This window comes from Geospiza fortis, unplaced genomic scaffold (assembly GCF_000277835.1).
Source record: "Geospiza fortis unplaced genomic scaffold, GeoFor_1.0 scaffold471, whole genome shotgun sequence".
In the NCBI taxonomy this organism is placed as follows: Eukaryota; Metazoa; Chordata; class Aves; order Passeriformes; family Thraupidae; genus Geospiza; species Geospiza fortis.
The window spans coordinates 1,401,872-1,416,502 of record NW_005054443.1 but is presented as its reverse complement, the minus strand read 5'-3'; the positions used below and the strand labels follow the sequence as shown (position 1 = coordinate 1,416,502).

The window sequence follows — 14,631 nt, the reverse complement described above, 5'->3', positions numbered from 1 at the left end:
TTTCTCCTTCTCTTTGTAAATGAACGAAGTTTGGCCTTGCTTTTCAGTATTTCTTTTCTACAAAAAATGTACTTAGAAATGACGGACTATTTTACAGAACAGAATAACCTATAAAATAATCCTGGCTTAAAAGTCTAGGCCCTCCTGGTTATACTTAAAAAGGGAGGTGTAAGATTTAAGCTGTTACTAGTAAAAACTAGCTTAAGGTTGTTTCATCTAAAGCAGTCTTTAAAAAATCCAGGTTTTTTATTTGAGTCAAAAAATAATCTCTTCTATTAATTAACTAGACCAGTTCCATTTTATTTCTCCCACTCAAGGCTGACCGTAGTTCCTGCCTCTTGTGCTTCCTTTCTGCAGCTTTACACTCGCAAAGAAAGACGCTTGCAAGCCTCTTACCAAGCAAGGCTTGCAAGCCTTTCCAACTCCATTTCATCCACAGGTGCTCCAGTAACTGATGTAACGGCTAACCTTACAAGGCCTTAAGATAGTAATACAGTTAGTTCAGATCATCCCATTTTCCAGTCAAATTTGAAACCAACTTTTGAGTTAGTAACTGCCCTGTGATTTTTTTATGCAGGCCGTGAGATTCAACTATCATATCTCAGCACCTACTTTTGAGTTATTCTACAGAGTGAGTCAGGAAAATGAAACATTATACCCTGTGTGACAGCTGCACTGTGATGAGGTGGCAGAAATCACGCCAAATGGTACAAGGCAGAAGAGAGGCAGAGAGGTATGATGCTTCCTTGGAACACCCATCACTAGGCTCCTACTGTCCCTGCCACAAAGTGAGAAGACTGAAAACTTGGCTTTAAAGACTCTCTCCACGCTCTCCAAGGACAACATGAATTACAGAGGCTACTATCATCATTACTTCCTATTATTTGTCTGATAGTAGGAGCTAGAAGCTGTAAATCAGACTGGGAGCCCCACTGTGCTAAGAACAGGGCAGGCACACAGCTAAGTAATCTTGGCCACTAAAAGCACACAACCTAGCTGAGCTAGGCTGTAGGAGGCAGGTGTAGCAATCACAGGGGGAAGGGGGAGGCAAAACCCCCTAAAAAGATGTATTTGCAATACCCGAATAGTTCTACCCTTCCTGCTCTTTTAATTAGCTGGTATCACTCAGCATTTCCAGTTAGTACCACAGGAGAAACAGATCCTCAGGAGGGATTTGAGGGACTTACAAATGTTTTAATTGATGATGTTGGTTGGGGTGTTTCAAGGAAGGAAGCAACATAAAGGTTCATTAACATAAAGGTAGGAAAAGCAGAGTTGCTGAAAGTAAAGGGCTGAGATAAAAGGCAGTGTGACAAAGTTAGAAATAATGATGATATGTCTATCTTGGTATGAAAACAGGTGCTTCACAGAGGTAGGTCCTTACAAATGTCAAATGACCAACAGGAAACCCAATCCTTAATCCCAAAACACACTGCAACAGGGCAGCAGTGCAAAATGTCCTGTTTCCTCCAGAAACACCATTTCTCCCTTCATCTCACCCATGACTGCAAAAAATGATACCCTTATTTATAAATCTGCAGCAGCAGCATTACTGATGCTGTGAGGGACAAGCCAGTCTGACATGTTTTCAAGTTCATTCCAGATGCCAGGATTTGAGCCTGTCTTGGAGAAGACCCAAAACACATACAGATCTGTAGATGAAATGAATTACCACCTGGCTCTTCTGTTTATACTCTAAGTGACTGGCATTCAGTCCTCATCTGCTAGCCAGCACGTATTCTGCTAACAAAGTCTTTGTTTTATTACTCCTGGTAGAACTCCAGCTAGGAGAGTGAGTTCTCCCTTGCCATTCTCATTGTTAGCTTTCCAATCAGCGTTCCTCGCTCTCCTTCAAAACTCCAGGTTTCTGTCCATATGGTGGACATTACAAGGTCTTGTTGGGCAGGGTACACTTTGTGCCAGAAGGTGGTTTTAATCAGCATTTTTTCAGTTTTCTCTCTAGCCCATGTCTTGAATATATTAGTTTTGGAAATGTGGCAAGAGTAAGGTCTGTTTACTTCTCTATTTACAATATTGTTCCTTTCTGTTCCTGGTTTCTCTTGGAAATGCTCATATGGCAGAGACAATGTTTTCCTTCTATTTTGCTAAGCATAGGAGTCATTTAAGTGTTGAAATCAACACAGTCTGACTTTCCCTCCTATGATGTCATGCTCGTGACTCTATTTTTTTGAAGTCTGGGAAGGAGGGCAAGCATTTACATTTTAGCAGGAAAGTATTTTCTTTGCAATTTATGATCATCATCACAATACATATTGCTGTGTACAGATCCTCTTTGCCCAGAAAAAGGTTTCTGTATTTCCCAAGGACCAGCATGTTGATTTGGTACATTTTTTATTTGGTGTTTTTTAAATAGAGGAAAATACAGCCTTGTTAGAATGTCTGTGATAAGAAGAGAGTATCAAAATAAGGCTCTGCTGTGTAGCAATAGTTATGAATAATTAATTTTGTTTATGATATTCTTTAGGAAAATGTAAATATAAGTGACAAAGAACAACATGAAAAGACATGCAAAGAGCTATTTCACTGATGAATACAACTCATTTAACTGACTATCACATGAACTGTGTCTCTCACTGGTGGATGATTCATGTTGGTGTATGTGAGCAGAAAGACTATTTTGGTTAAACATCTGCATTTCTGGTTGTCAGGAATAACAACATTCTTTACAAAACATGCCTAAAACAAATGAAGTTCCCAGTTTGACTTTTGGTCTCATCACAATCTATTTTTAACAGGATTTTAATCCAGACTATTTAGTCTGGACTTTTTCTGGAGACTGTTTTTTAAAAAAAAACTTAAACAAGCAAGTGTTGATACACAGCTCATTTCTCCTTTGAAACAAAGCCACCATCCTTTCTACTAGCTCCTTTTTGGCTTTTTCTTTTAAGCAAAGAAACTTAAATAATTAAAATTCATAAAAATTTTCATCTTTTGTGGGCACCCAAGGAGCTGGAAGCCCTCATTAATTTGAGAAAAAAGCACAAGCCCTCACACTTTAACAGCATTGAAATCATTAGGGGATGTTTAAAGCACACTCAATAGCTGTACCATAACCAGAAATTATTAACAAGTCTCAAATATACAGATACAGTGTATCTCTTTCTAGGAAATAAATAATTTACTAAGGGAAAAAAGTATAAAGTCTTTGGAACCTTAAGCTTTCAAATGACCCTAAAGGGTACTTCCACACACTTTAGTCTGTTGTATGAAGAAAAAAAGGATGGTTACACATTTATAAGTATTCACTATGTGTGGCCAAAGAAGCAGCCACTATGGAACACATCACAGACCTCTATGCCAACAAATTGAAAAGCCCCATGGCAGCATATCTGAAAACAGTTCCCACCACTGAAATAAAAGTTGAAATCCTCCTGACTTCTGTGGAAAGACAAAACTGGGCTTCTTCACCAACTCCCCTCTGACTACACAAACACAACAATGACCAATATGATGAGACACTTTCAGGCCATCCCTACAGAAGAAGTGGACAATTTACCATCAGACCCACCACATGCATGTGACTTTCACCTTTTTCTGAAGGAGACCTCTTGTTGACTCCCATGCTTTCAACACTAGATCTACTCCTGAAAGTGTACTGAGACACGACAAGCAATATCCAACACCACTGAGAATTTATTTCAGCTGTTTTCTAGAAACAGGAAAGGTATGCATTTGAAGACTGAAGAGGACTCTGCCCTCTTCAGGGGAGACAAAATGTGGTTTTCTAGTACTCAACTGCCTTCTACCAAGCAGAGAAGATGTGAAATCAGATCGCAGTAACGTTTCTGGAGCTGACCTACTCGGGGTAAAACTCAGCTACAACACTAGATGCTTTTGGCCTGGACAAACAGACCTGTTTTATTTTCCATCCCTGAATGCAAGGGAACACATCCAGCATGGGAACAAAGCAACCTGAAGCTATGGGTAAGAAGTAGCAGAGTGAGGTATCATCTTCTGATCTCACGGTCAGCCAAGGACTTAAGCAGAGGAACACAAATGAATAGTCCAAGTGGAAAGTCAGTGAAGGCCTGGTTACTTTGCCATTAGGAGGAGAGAGGCAGAGGGTAATGCAGTATAGGTATCCCTGTGGGAGGTCTGAACACTCATGGCTGTTTTTGCCAGCTCTGCCACTGGCTCACATATGAGGCTGACATCCCTGGTGACTTCCACTACCAACCTTCCTTCCCACTGCAATCCTTATGAAGGATTCTTCAGAAATCCTTCAAAAACAATCACAATTGGAATTTATTTCTCATTTTTCACTACCCACACATTTTCCTGGAAGAAAACATAACATAGTTATGAACATAGAATGAACATAGTTCATTCTACTAACAAATAAATGGAATTATACATGTAATGCTGCATGAAGAAATATAAAATAGAAAAATATGTTTGTGATAAATTTATAAAAAGTAGGAAAAAAGACTCAAAACTTCTTTTAAAGCATTTCAGAGTCAACACTGTCTTGGGACAGGAAGGTCAGCTAGAGGAACTGGAAAGCAGAATCAGCACAACAAACGAAATATAATTCCACAGAATTCTAAATCTGTCTTTGTGCCAATACAGTGTAGCAGTTCTTTTGTTCACATTTCAGAAATTTTTATAGTATTGCCAATAAAAAACCTATTCAGACTGAAATAATGTTGAATGCACCAATATCCTAGTACAGGGACAAGAATAGACTAGGCCTCCTCTGAATAGTTATCACTGATTTACATTTGGGTTTTCATTTATTTCCTGGAGGTTTTAGGGGTTAAAGGAAAATCTCCACTTGTCCTACTTGATTAAGAATGCTCTGAACAGTCATTTTTATAGTAAGCTCTTTTCACTTTTAATTATTGACACATTGACTCATAACCAGAAGCAGTCTACTGCTGTGGGCATACTGAAAAGTGCAACTATTTTGCTTCAAAAAGGTTTATAGAATGCTTTGTTTGCTCCTGACCAATTAGAATTTACTATTTTCCTCTATTTTTTACTTTGTTCTTCCAATGTGAACCCAAAAGTTTAAACAGAAACTGATAGTACTTATTTCTCCTCCTGACAGCTTAAAACCATGCAAGACACCAACTTCTGTTCATTTTTATGGAAAACTGTGACTCAACTTTCATTTGCACGGGAATTTTCTATGTACACAAAACCTTCTTAGTGCTCAGCATTGATAGAAAATCAGATGAAGGGAAGGAAATGAAAATTCAAAATTTTTGAAAAATGAAGACTTGAAAATGCACAGATACACCTGAGTGTCTTTCTCAGGGCTCTAAAATCAGAGGTTCTTGCAGACATTTTCAATATATTGTCTGAAGATGATGTTAAAAACACGTCAATAGCTGCAGTTATGGCTTGCACAGTGCTGAACTGTTACTACCAGCAGACAAATGTGGCTTAGATACTTATTCAGATTTGAGCTATTTCAATGAAACTAAACTGGATGAGTTGCTGAAACATTATTTTGCCCAAGACAGTATGTTCTGTAACTTTAGCTTAAAGTTGACAGTATTACTCTCTTTGCTGCACTACTCTGTTGAACTGTAACATATCTGAATTCTCACCTGTACATTAAAACAGAGGCAATCCACATAACATTGCCTTCAACATTTCTCAAAGTCTCCAGTGGTACAAACACCAGATTTGCAGACTCCAAGAACTACAGATTATTTTACCCACATCTGGTCCCACATTTTATTTCAAGTTAAAATTCAAATTGCTTAGCATTTTATGAATACAGTCAGAAACTACAGATGGTAAACACTGAAATTCACAGGGTTTTTTTAGTTATTACTTATATCTCTGAGTTTCTTTGTCTTCCCTTGTATCTCCTTAATTTTTCATTGTAATACATACAAAACTCTGTTTCAAATGTAAAAATCAGAGGCATATTTTTTTAATACAGAAATGAAGTAACACACTATATGACAGTTATGCTCTAAAAATTACCTACTGTTATTTTTGCATAGTTTCAGGTTTTCTGTTCTCTGTACATTGCTGATGCTGAAACATTTTGAAGTAGGTGTGATACTGACCAGAACCAGTACTAAACAGATGACAGATTCATTCAGTTTGTTAAGAATTTATCCTGGTCATTTCATTCATATGATTACTTTCATGACTGGGTTTTATGCTTCCATTCTCTGTAATGTGATTAAGAAAAGCTCCCTCTCCTCCCAGCCCAACCTCAGCCTCACAGACATCCTGACATGAAGATTACACATTACTAAGAGAACAAATTATTTTTCAAGCTAGGATGAACCAAACAGACCCATCTTTAGTGGCTTACATTAAATTTGGATGACTCTTGTCACGAAGGAGATATTAGACACTTGGAATCATATTTTTCTCTCAGGTATGAACTGGAATACTCCAACTTCCAGAATGGTTTTGTACTTGGGGGATGTAGCACAGCTCCTGCAGTGACTGACTCTTATTTCTGTGGCAACCAACTTTTTAACTGCCCTGAATAAAAGACATACCTAATTAGGCTACAGCGGTAAACATACCTAATTAGGCCACTTGTCCTTCCTAAAGGCAGGGAAAGGTTGATACTTTCCTCTAGTTCATGGGATCTTCTCCAGCTGTTTCTGTCCCAGGTGTGTAACACAGTGGCTCTGGCCATGCAGCACCAGGACAGCAGAAGAACCCACACCCCCTTGGCCAACCAGAAGCATCAATGGCCAGAGAAAAACTGCTGATATCTTAGTTACTTAGATACTTAGTTTATCCTCCCTCTTCTTCTACTTATGCATGCGAGTTGGAAAGGCCCCATTTCCAGAGAACATTAAAGGAATGATTATTTTAAAACAAGAAGTGCAGTATTTAATATAACAAATATAATCACACTGATAACTGACTTCTAATCAAGTTTGGCTCTTTATTGTGTACAGATAGCAATGGCTTGCATTTGTATTATGGGTTATTTCACCATTTGGGAAATGTTATTAGCATTATTTTTAGGCCTTCTTTGTCTTATTGTTTAACTTCAGCTCTTCTTCAGTTGCTCTGTGGAAAATGTACTTATGCTTAAAAGCATAGATGCTTTGGCAGCACTGTCTTACAGAAAACCTGACATTTGACTCTATAACATACTAAGGGAAATAAAAGGAAGAAAAGGAAACAGCAACTCCCATGGCACTCCTGTATCCTCTTAACATTTTCTTGTAACTATACTGTTTTATAGATGAAACTGTCACTGCAAAAATGACAAATATAACACATAAAAGAACGAAAATGGGCAATAAATCACAAGTGACACTTCAGCCCATTGAAATGCATTCAGCCAGTGCTGTAGAAAGTAGGAACATTTCCTTGTTTTGCATTCTGCCCAGCTGAGAAAGGGACCGGAATCCTTGAACAATTGGTACAACAATCATTGGGGCCATCACATAAAAACAGGCTTAGAATTTCACTTTGGAAAGTCAGATCCATTCTCATTCTGCTTTCCTTGTCACTTATCTTGCAACAGCACTGCAATATGGCTTTGACTTTACAGCACACAGGTGCTTATTCTCCCCTGGATAACTATCCACAACTCCAACTAATGCAAAGTTGCCCAGAAGTATCAAGACAAGAATAAACTTCTGAAATAGTGTATCAAACCTGTAGACAGACATGTCTGCACATAGGTTTGTTATTACAGACTCAACTAGGAAATAGTCTCAACTACGAAATAGTGGGTTTTACATTGCCCAAAACAGCACTTCAAGTTTTAGCACGTCAGAGTACATCTAAATCAATGTTACATGGTCCAGGATGGAGAAAAAATTAATGTGAAAGTCTGTCCAGTACATGTTGCTACAACTCAGATGCATTGTAAAGCAAAAACAATCGAGGTAAATAGCAAAACTCCTTCTCAAATTTATGCTGTTGTTTTTTGTGTTAATAAACAAACTGTATTTTCAGAAATGCAGTACAAAACTGGAGTAAATCTCTTGACATAAAATATTCCATGAAGTTGCAATTTAATCAATCAAAGATTTCAGTCTATTTTTTCCACTTTTACAGTGGAATGGCTGAGAACAGAATGCGACCCAGAACACTGCAACAAATCTTGCTGGGTACTGAATGCACATCTTAAGAAATAGGTATATTTTATTATGGTGCTAACTTCATAAAGGAGAAGAAACTTACTAGGATTATTTTATGACTGCTTTTAACTTGTTTATAAAATGTAGAGATCATCTAGACATTAAGGTGTGTAGTATAAAACTAATTTGTGTTATAAGCTTTTGCCTCTTTTACAAAAAAAAGAAAATCTTCCCAATCACTAAGTATCAGTTACTTTACAAAACTTCTGATAGATCTTGCTGCATTTGATTTAAACCAAGAATTTAATGTATGAAGAATGTGCAATACAGAGCTCTCTCTTGCAGCTGGATGTGTAATTACAATGGGTCGTAAAAAGGGCGTTCTATGGAAATCAGTCTTAATAATATCCAGCAAAGTAGTGGCTGCTCCACTAAATCACAAATGGAAATACTTTAATTCAAATACAAGTAGCTCAGACATATTTCCACAATTAAGTAAATGCCTGACAGAATGAACACCCTAATCATGATTCCAAGCATGCTATTTTATCAGAATGCAGAGAACAAAATATATGAGGGCCAAGTGAATACCAAATATGGCCAATTTAAACCTATTAGATGAAGTGTCTCTTACAAAATACTGAAACAAACTGCAAATTATTTCAGTATTTCTCAAAAAGATGGATTTTTTTATTCAACTTTGAAGTTAAGATCATACAATCAAATTTTATGTGTTAAGTTTTTTGATAACATTCTACATGATTTCAATTGTATGTTAAACCAAATTTTTTATGAAAACATGGAGACAGTATCATGAGTACTACTGTGCTTCATGTATACATAATCTTTTTTCCTCGCACACAGGTGTAAGATATTAGATATTCTCTGTCTGTTGAACAACAGGGTCAATTGAGTAGATTTCAAGTTAGTTACTTTTGTAAGGTAACACTGAAAGCTAAACACTATCCCCCAAATTTGAATTCCTTAGCTACTATATTATTGGACCACTGATAACTATGTATTGACTAAACACTGATTTCCCTGCTTTGGCTTCTAAGAATCAAAATCACACAGTAGCTTTTACACTAGGTTACCTTATTCTATAACTCAAGGACAACTACACTGTAAGTATTTAAGTGCAAGGAAAAGTTCTCTTTGCTACGGGCTGCAAAAGCAACTTGGACTGGCTGTCAAGATATTTAGGGTAACTAGCCTATAATCCTTTAAATGGTAGACCTGTTATTTTTATATGAAAAAGGAAGGAGAAAGGAAGGACAAAGAGAAATTAATAATGCATTGTTTATCAACTGCACCAGTAAGAGGCAAGACGATGACGAGGATGGAGGAAATGAGTGCAAGCAGAATTGGCTTGAAAGCTGAGCTGTATTATCATGATATTTGTGAAGAGGCAGACCTTTCAAATTTGGTAACGATATTCAGGAATGCAGCCAAGATTTTAAATTTTCATTATGCAAGAAGCATCAACTTCCAATGTAAAGAAACCCGAAAATGCCATCCTTGACCTTCCCACTGCCGCTTATGTATCTCCTCAAATGCTAAAAGATGAAAGTAATTTCTTAATCTCAAATATAATTATTTTGGTTCTGAGCAAAGAAGTGAGGAAAAAGCACTGAACAGAAAATGCTAGGTGACATTTAACAGTTACAGCTGCAGGGCTTGTGGTAACTACAGCTAGAAACACCCCTGTACTTTCACATAAACAAATCCTTTTACGTGGAAATCCTTTCCACAGTCTTGAAATTTATAGGACAAAAATGTGGGGACAATGTGTATCTCACTCAGCTCCCTCGTGTGCGGTCCAGTTTCTGTAAATCTCCTTCAAGAAACCCTTTGTGCTTCTCATGGGTACTGCAGATCCCATTACTGCTGTACTGCCCTGACGTTGAAAAGCCTGCCCCAAGGACCCCTAGACAGGATGTCTCCCTAGAAAAACAGGAATTCTTGTTGCTCTCATGAGACAACCATGTGGGCTGGGCGAGGTTTCTTCGCTTGCTACTGCAGTTGTGGCAAATGAGGAAGAAGACGTTTCCTTTTGAGCACAGTCTTTCAAACATGCAATGGGGGTGGGAAGATGATGAGGGTATTTCAAAGGCTCTCTAATACATTTTACAAATAGCTAGAAATGCTGTTGGCAGGTATAATCTGATATGTTCTTTTTCACTACAAAATTAGATTCTGGTAGAACATTTTTATTTTCTTTTCAAGAAAAAGGAAACAAACTTCACAGATCTGACAGACAACCACAGACTGCCAATGCCACCAGTTACAAAGCAATGAAATAAATCATATGTTAGCTAGCTATCCATATCTCTTTACAGCCAGCTAGCCATATCTTTTTTCTCTCACTGTTAAGTACTGTGATCATCTTCTTGTGGAACAGGCATGCCTCCAGTATTACCTATAGCTACCCAGTTTTGCATTGAAATAAAAAAACAAAACATGAGAAGAGAAACATTTCAATCTCTACATGGAAAAATACAGAAGCTTATTTGAATTCTGTGATAAAGAAATCAAAACTTGAAGTTCAAGCATATGGAAGAGATCCTGTCTCTTCAATGCTTTATTTGAATTGTCAAGTAAAAATTAACTGAGGTATAAATATGTATGCAGACACAGCTTCTGCCAAGCAGCAGTAACAAGAACAAGCTACCTAATGGCATTGTAAGTATGTTATTCTAGTTAGTTCATACATTATTAGTAAATAAAAGTATTCCATGAAGCAATTTTTTCGTGATTGACAAGGCAACTTGGGCATTATGGATCACTCAGCTTTATTATTATAACACATACCCCAGAATTAAAAGCTAGAGTAGACATGTCACTAATCCTCTTATCTTAAGCTCAATCATTTAACTGCCTCTTATTTACTGTAGCAGTATCCAGATACCAGACATCTGAACTCATCTCTTAGGTAACAATGTGCTATCCCAAGGAACTATGCCAGTATTCTTCAAAAAGGCAAAGATTTATCATATGCTAAAAGCTGATGGACTAGGTTTACTTCCCCTATTAGATATTTCATCACTTCTGATTCTAGAGTTTTTAATGCTCTTTGATTGTCTTTGAAAATAAAAATGTTTACAAATACCTGAAAGGTTTTAGGCACAGGTTTCTTTTCTGACAAAATCAATCATTTCCCCAGGATCACAAAGGTTTTCTAGCATATTCTAAGCCATCCTTCAAGCCATATACAGCCTAATAATGGTTCCACTTGAATACTGAGTTTACTTTTACAATTAGATTTTAAATCCTTAAGTCTTGCTCATTCTCATATGTCACTTGCTAGGTTGTTTTATTTTAATCCTAGAACTCACGTATGACATAATAAAAATGAATCTTTTTTATTTCTTTAGTTTCTTTCATATTGAAATTTTGCCAAAAGACATGATCTTCCTACCATTACACAGGAAAAAAACCCCTGAATCCACTAATACTAGATCTTTGTCCTAACTTGCATATGCAACTTTTGAGCCTCAAAAATTCTAGTGTCTTGATCTAAAAACAGAGAAAAAAATAAACAGGAGCACAAATATATATCTATATGCAAACTTTCATTTAATTTATGGATGGAGCAAGATGAGATCTCTTTACAACATGCAGCTTGAAGGAACACTCCACAGATCACACACACAATGGGCACATGCAGCGGAGTCATATGTACAGGGATGTGTGTGTGAGTTTTGGTGCCAAGCACACCACTGAGTTTAATGGAGCTGAGGGAAAAAAAATTATGAACAGAAAGGAACTTTTAACACAGGAAACTGTTCATGAGCAGAGAATGAAGAGACTGTCAGGGAAAAGGAGCCAAAGAGAAAGAGACAGAATGGGCATGGTGACTGGTCTGTCCTTGAACATCTCACCTGTTAGCTGGTCATCGCCTGCAGCAGGGGCGATGCGAATGTATGGTGTTGTAAGCTGAGTCACGATTATCGCAGCTAAGGCAAAGGAAGAGTTCCAGGTCAGCATGCATGAGGGAAAAAAAAGCCAGACTGAAGCTACGCCAGCAAGAAGAATCTTGGTCAGTCATTTATTGTCTGAACTTCACAAATTAAAACCAAAAAACTCCCACCAGTTCCTTTTCATTTTTAGTTGTTAGTGCGGTTATTCTGCAAATTAATAAGCTGTCATGTGTGAATTTCATTCAGGAAAAGGACTCCAAGCACATTATTTACTGCATTTAAGGAAACTGGAGACTCTTTGGCTCTGCCAGTCACAGCACTAAGCTTTCTAAGTGAAAACAAGCCGATTATTCAGAGTACTCTAATATCAACTTCTCCAAGTAATTTGAGCTAGTTTCATTTTTATTTTCCTATTTCATAATACTACATTTTTCCTACAATTTTAAAAGACAATTTTTATGTAAAGCATTTTTGAGCTAGTTAAGATTAACTTTTCTTGTACCCACTTGGGTTACTGTTCTAAAAATGCATGCACTGCCCATATACCTAATGTTCAGCATACAGAGAATGACCGCTGAGAGGTGGCACACCTTTAATTAAGTATGTGTGTAACTGCCCCAGGTCTGAGTTTCAAGTTCACAAGAAAAAGCTGAAACCCTGACTTGTTTGTATCCTAAAATATCTAGACTTTTCTGACAGAGTTATAACAACCACTCCCTGCTACAGACAACTGTTACTGTGGCTCACATTAATAAAATTTGTTATTTCTTTGTTTTCCAGCAGTTCTATGATTGCCTCTAAATGGTTAAGCATGCTGTGATACATATATATTAAGGAATATTAAAAAAATTAAAAGGTCAGATCCAACACGATGCAGCTGGAGAACGATGCAAAGAAAAAATATTGGAAAATTAAGGACAAAATTATATGAAAGATCACTCATTACCATAGAACAGCCTGGGTGCTATTAGAAATGTGGCAGAGAGAGAGGAAAATAGATCATCTACCATCTGCAGACAATTAAACTCAAAACTGCTGCTGCATAATATTTGGAAATATCCCTCTGCAACACTGAACTGCAGTGTTGATAGTAGCTTCTAGAGTACTGTTGCTATTGGATGTAAAATATTATAATATCCTTTTCTCTCTCATAATTAATGAAAGCCTTCCAATATTGCAAAATTAGAACAATGATGCCTCCCTCTCGAGAACTGCATTCCTCGGAGATAATCAAGATGTTTCTATCTAGACAGTGTTGTAAGTCATATCAGGAAATATAGTCTTAATATAAATCACAAACCACCACAAAGTTGATAGTAATAAACTTGGAGGAGTTTTGGAATGTTTTCAACTTAGTCTGTTGAGATTTTACAGTCATTTAGCTTGAAGAAAGAGTAGGAATATGAAAGCCATATTTCAAGCAATATATGACAACCTTTATTACCACTGGTACAAAAAGCTATTCCAGATTTTTGTTTGTTTGTTTGTTTAATTATCTTGTCAAAAATAATGGGAGTGGAAACCCTGCAGTCTCCCCATTTGTATATACACCAAATAGTCACAGAGGTCCCAGAAGCCTTTCTCTACAGAAAACTGAGATCAGGAGACTCCACATCATAATAATGGGCTGTAAGATCCTCCTACTAACAAAGTCACTGGCAAAGGCTTCCTTTGACTTCATCAGAAGCAGGAGAACTTTCAGCTCTACAAAATCAAACATTCTCATCTTAATTTATACTTGTAATCACTGCAATCAGGATTTTTATATGATCTCTACAGGAACACATTTAACAGGGTTTCATTTGTAAAAATGTAATGGTCATAAAACAAGATCATTATTTAAAAGGGTACAAACTGAGGTTGTTTAAAATACACTTGATGGAATGAGAAACTATTATCTAGCTACTGACCCCAGACATGCATTTGACCCAGCAGAATTAGGCTGCACTTTTCTGGAGCTAGGCTGTACTCTTCTAACAGGAAACCTGTCAATATGATAATAAGCTATCTGCTGCACTTGGTCTCTGACACAGCAACAAGGTTTAATGTCTGCCAGTTGAGCACATGCTCGGCAGCAGAGCACATGCATTATTACTGCTGACATCAACGGGAGGGAAGAGGGTACTCAAGGTACAGAACTGTTCTGCTGGATCTGGGACATGAACATTATGTTTCTATTACAATTACATATTTTTATTTTTAAAAAAATAAAAAGTGTATGGTGGGCCATGGAATGAACACTGCAGGACATTGATAAAACCAACTCTCACTGACCTTAAGAAGGTCTCAAGGGCACCAACAACTTTATTATCTGGAGGTGAGATAATTAAAGGGAATATAACAAGCAAGTGGCATAGCTCTGCTTGTGACATGTTCTGAATCCCCATACTGGTCCTCAGGGCAGACTTCAAACAGGCTAACCACAATGAGGCGGCCTGGCCAATCTCAGCTGGCTCAGTGGAGCAACCTGGAAGTTACCTGAGTGACCTTGATCCTAGGAAGGGCTCTTGATCCTAGGAATGGCACTGGCCTTTATCCAGTAAAATACTTACATCTCTACTTTAAGATGGAACAGTTGTGAAGTAGTCGATGAGATTATTCTCTGTGTGCAAAAGCAGGTACATGATTGACTTGATTAGGGCCTAGCTGGTCAGAGCATGGTGCTA

General features: G+C 37.4%; 1 protein-coding gene across 1 annotated transcript in view; it reads right to left on the bottom strand.

Moving 5' to 3' along the window:
- Positions 1-14,631, bottom strand: part of PTPRM (protein tyrosine phosphatase receptor type M) — a 341,545-nt gene that overhangs the window by 157,342 nt on the left and 169,572 nt on the right. The window contains exon 13 of the mRNA XM_031062267.1: positions 11,927-12,001. Within this exon, the coding sequence (XP_030918127.1) occupies positions 11,927-12,001 (75 nt within the window). The remainder of the gene's footprint in view (positions 1-11,926; positions 12,002-14,631) is intronic.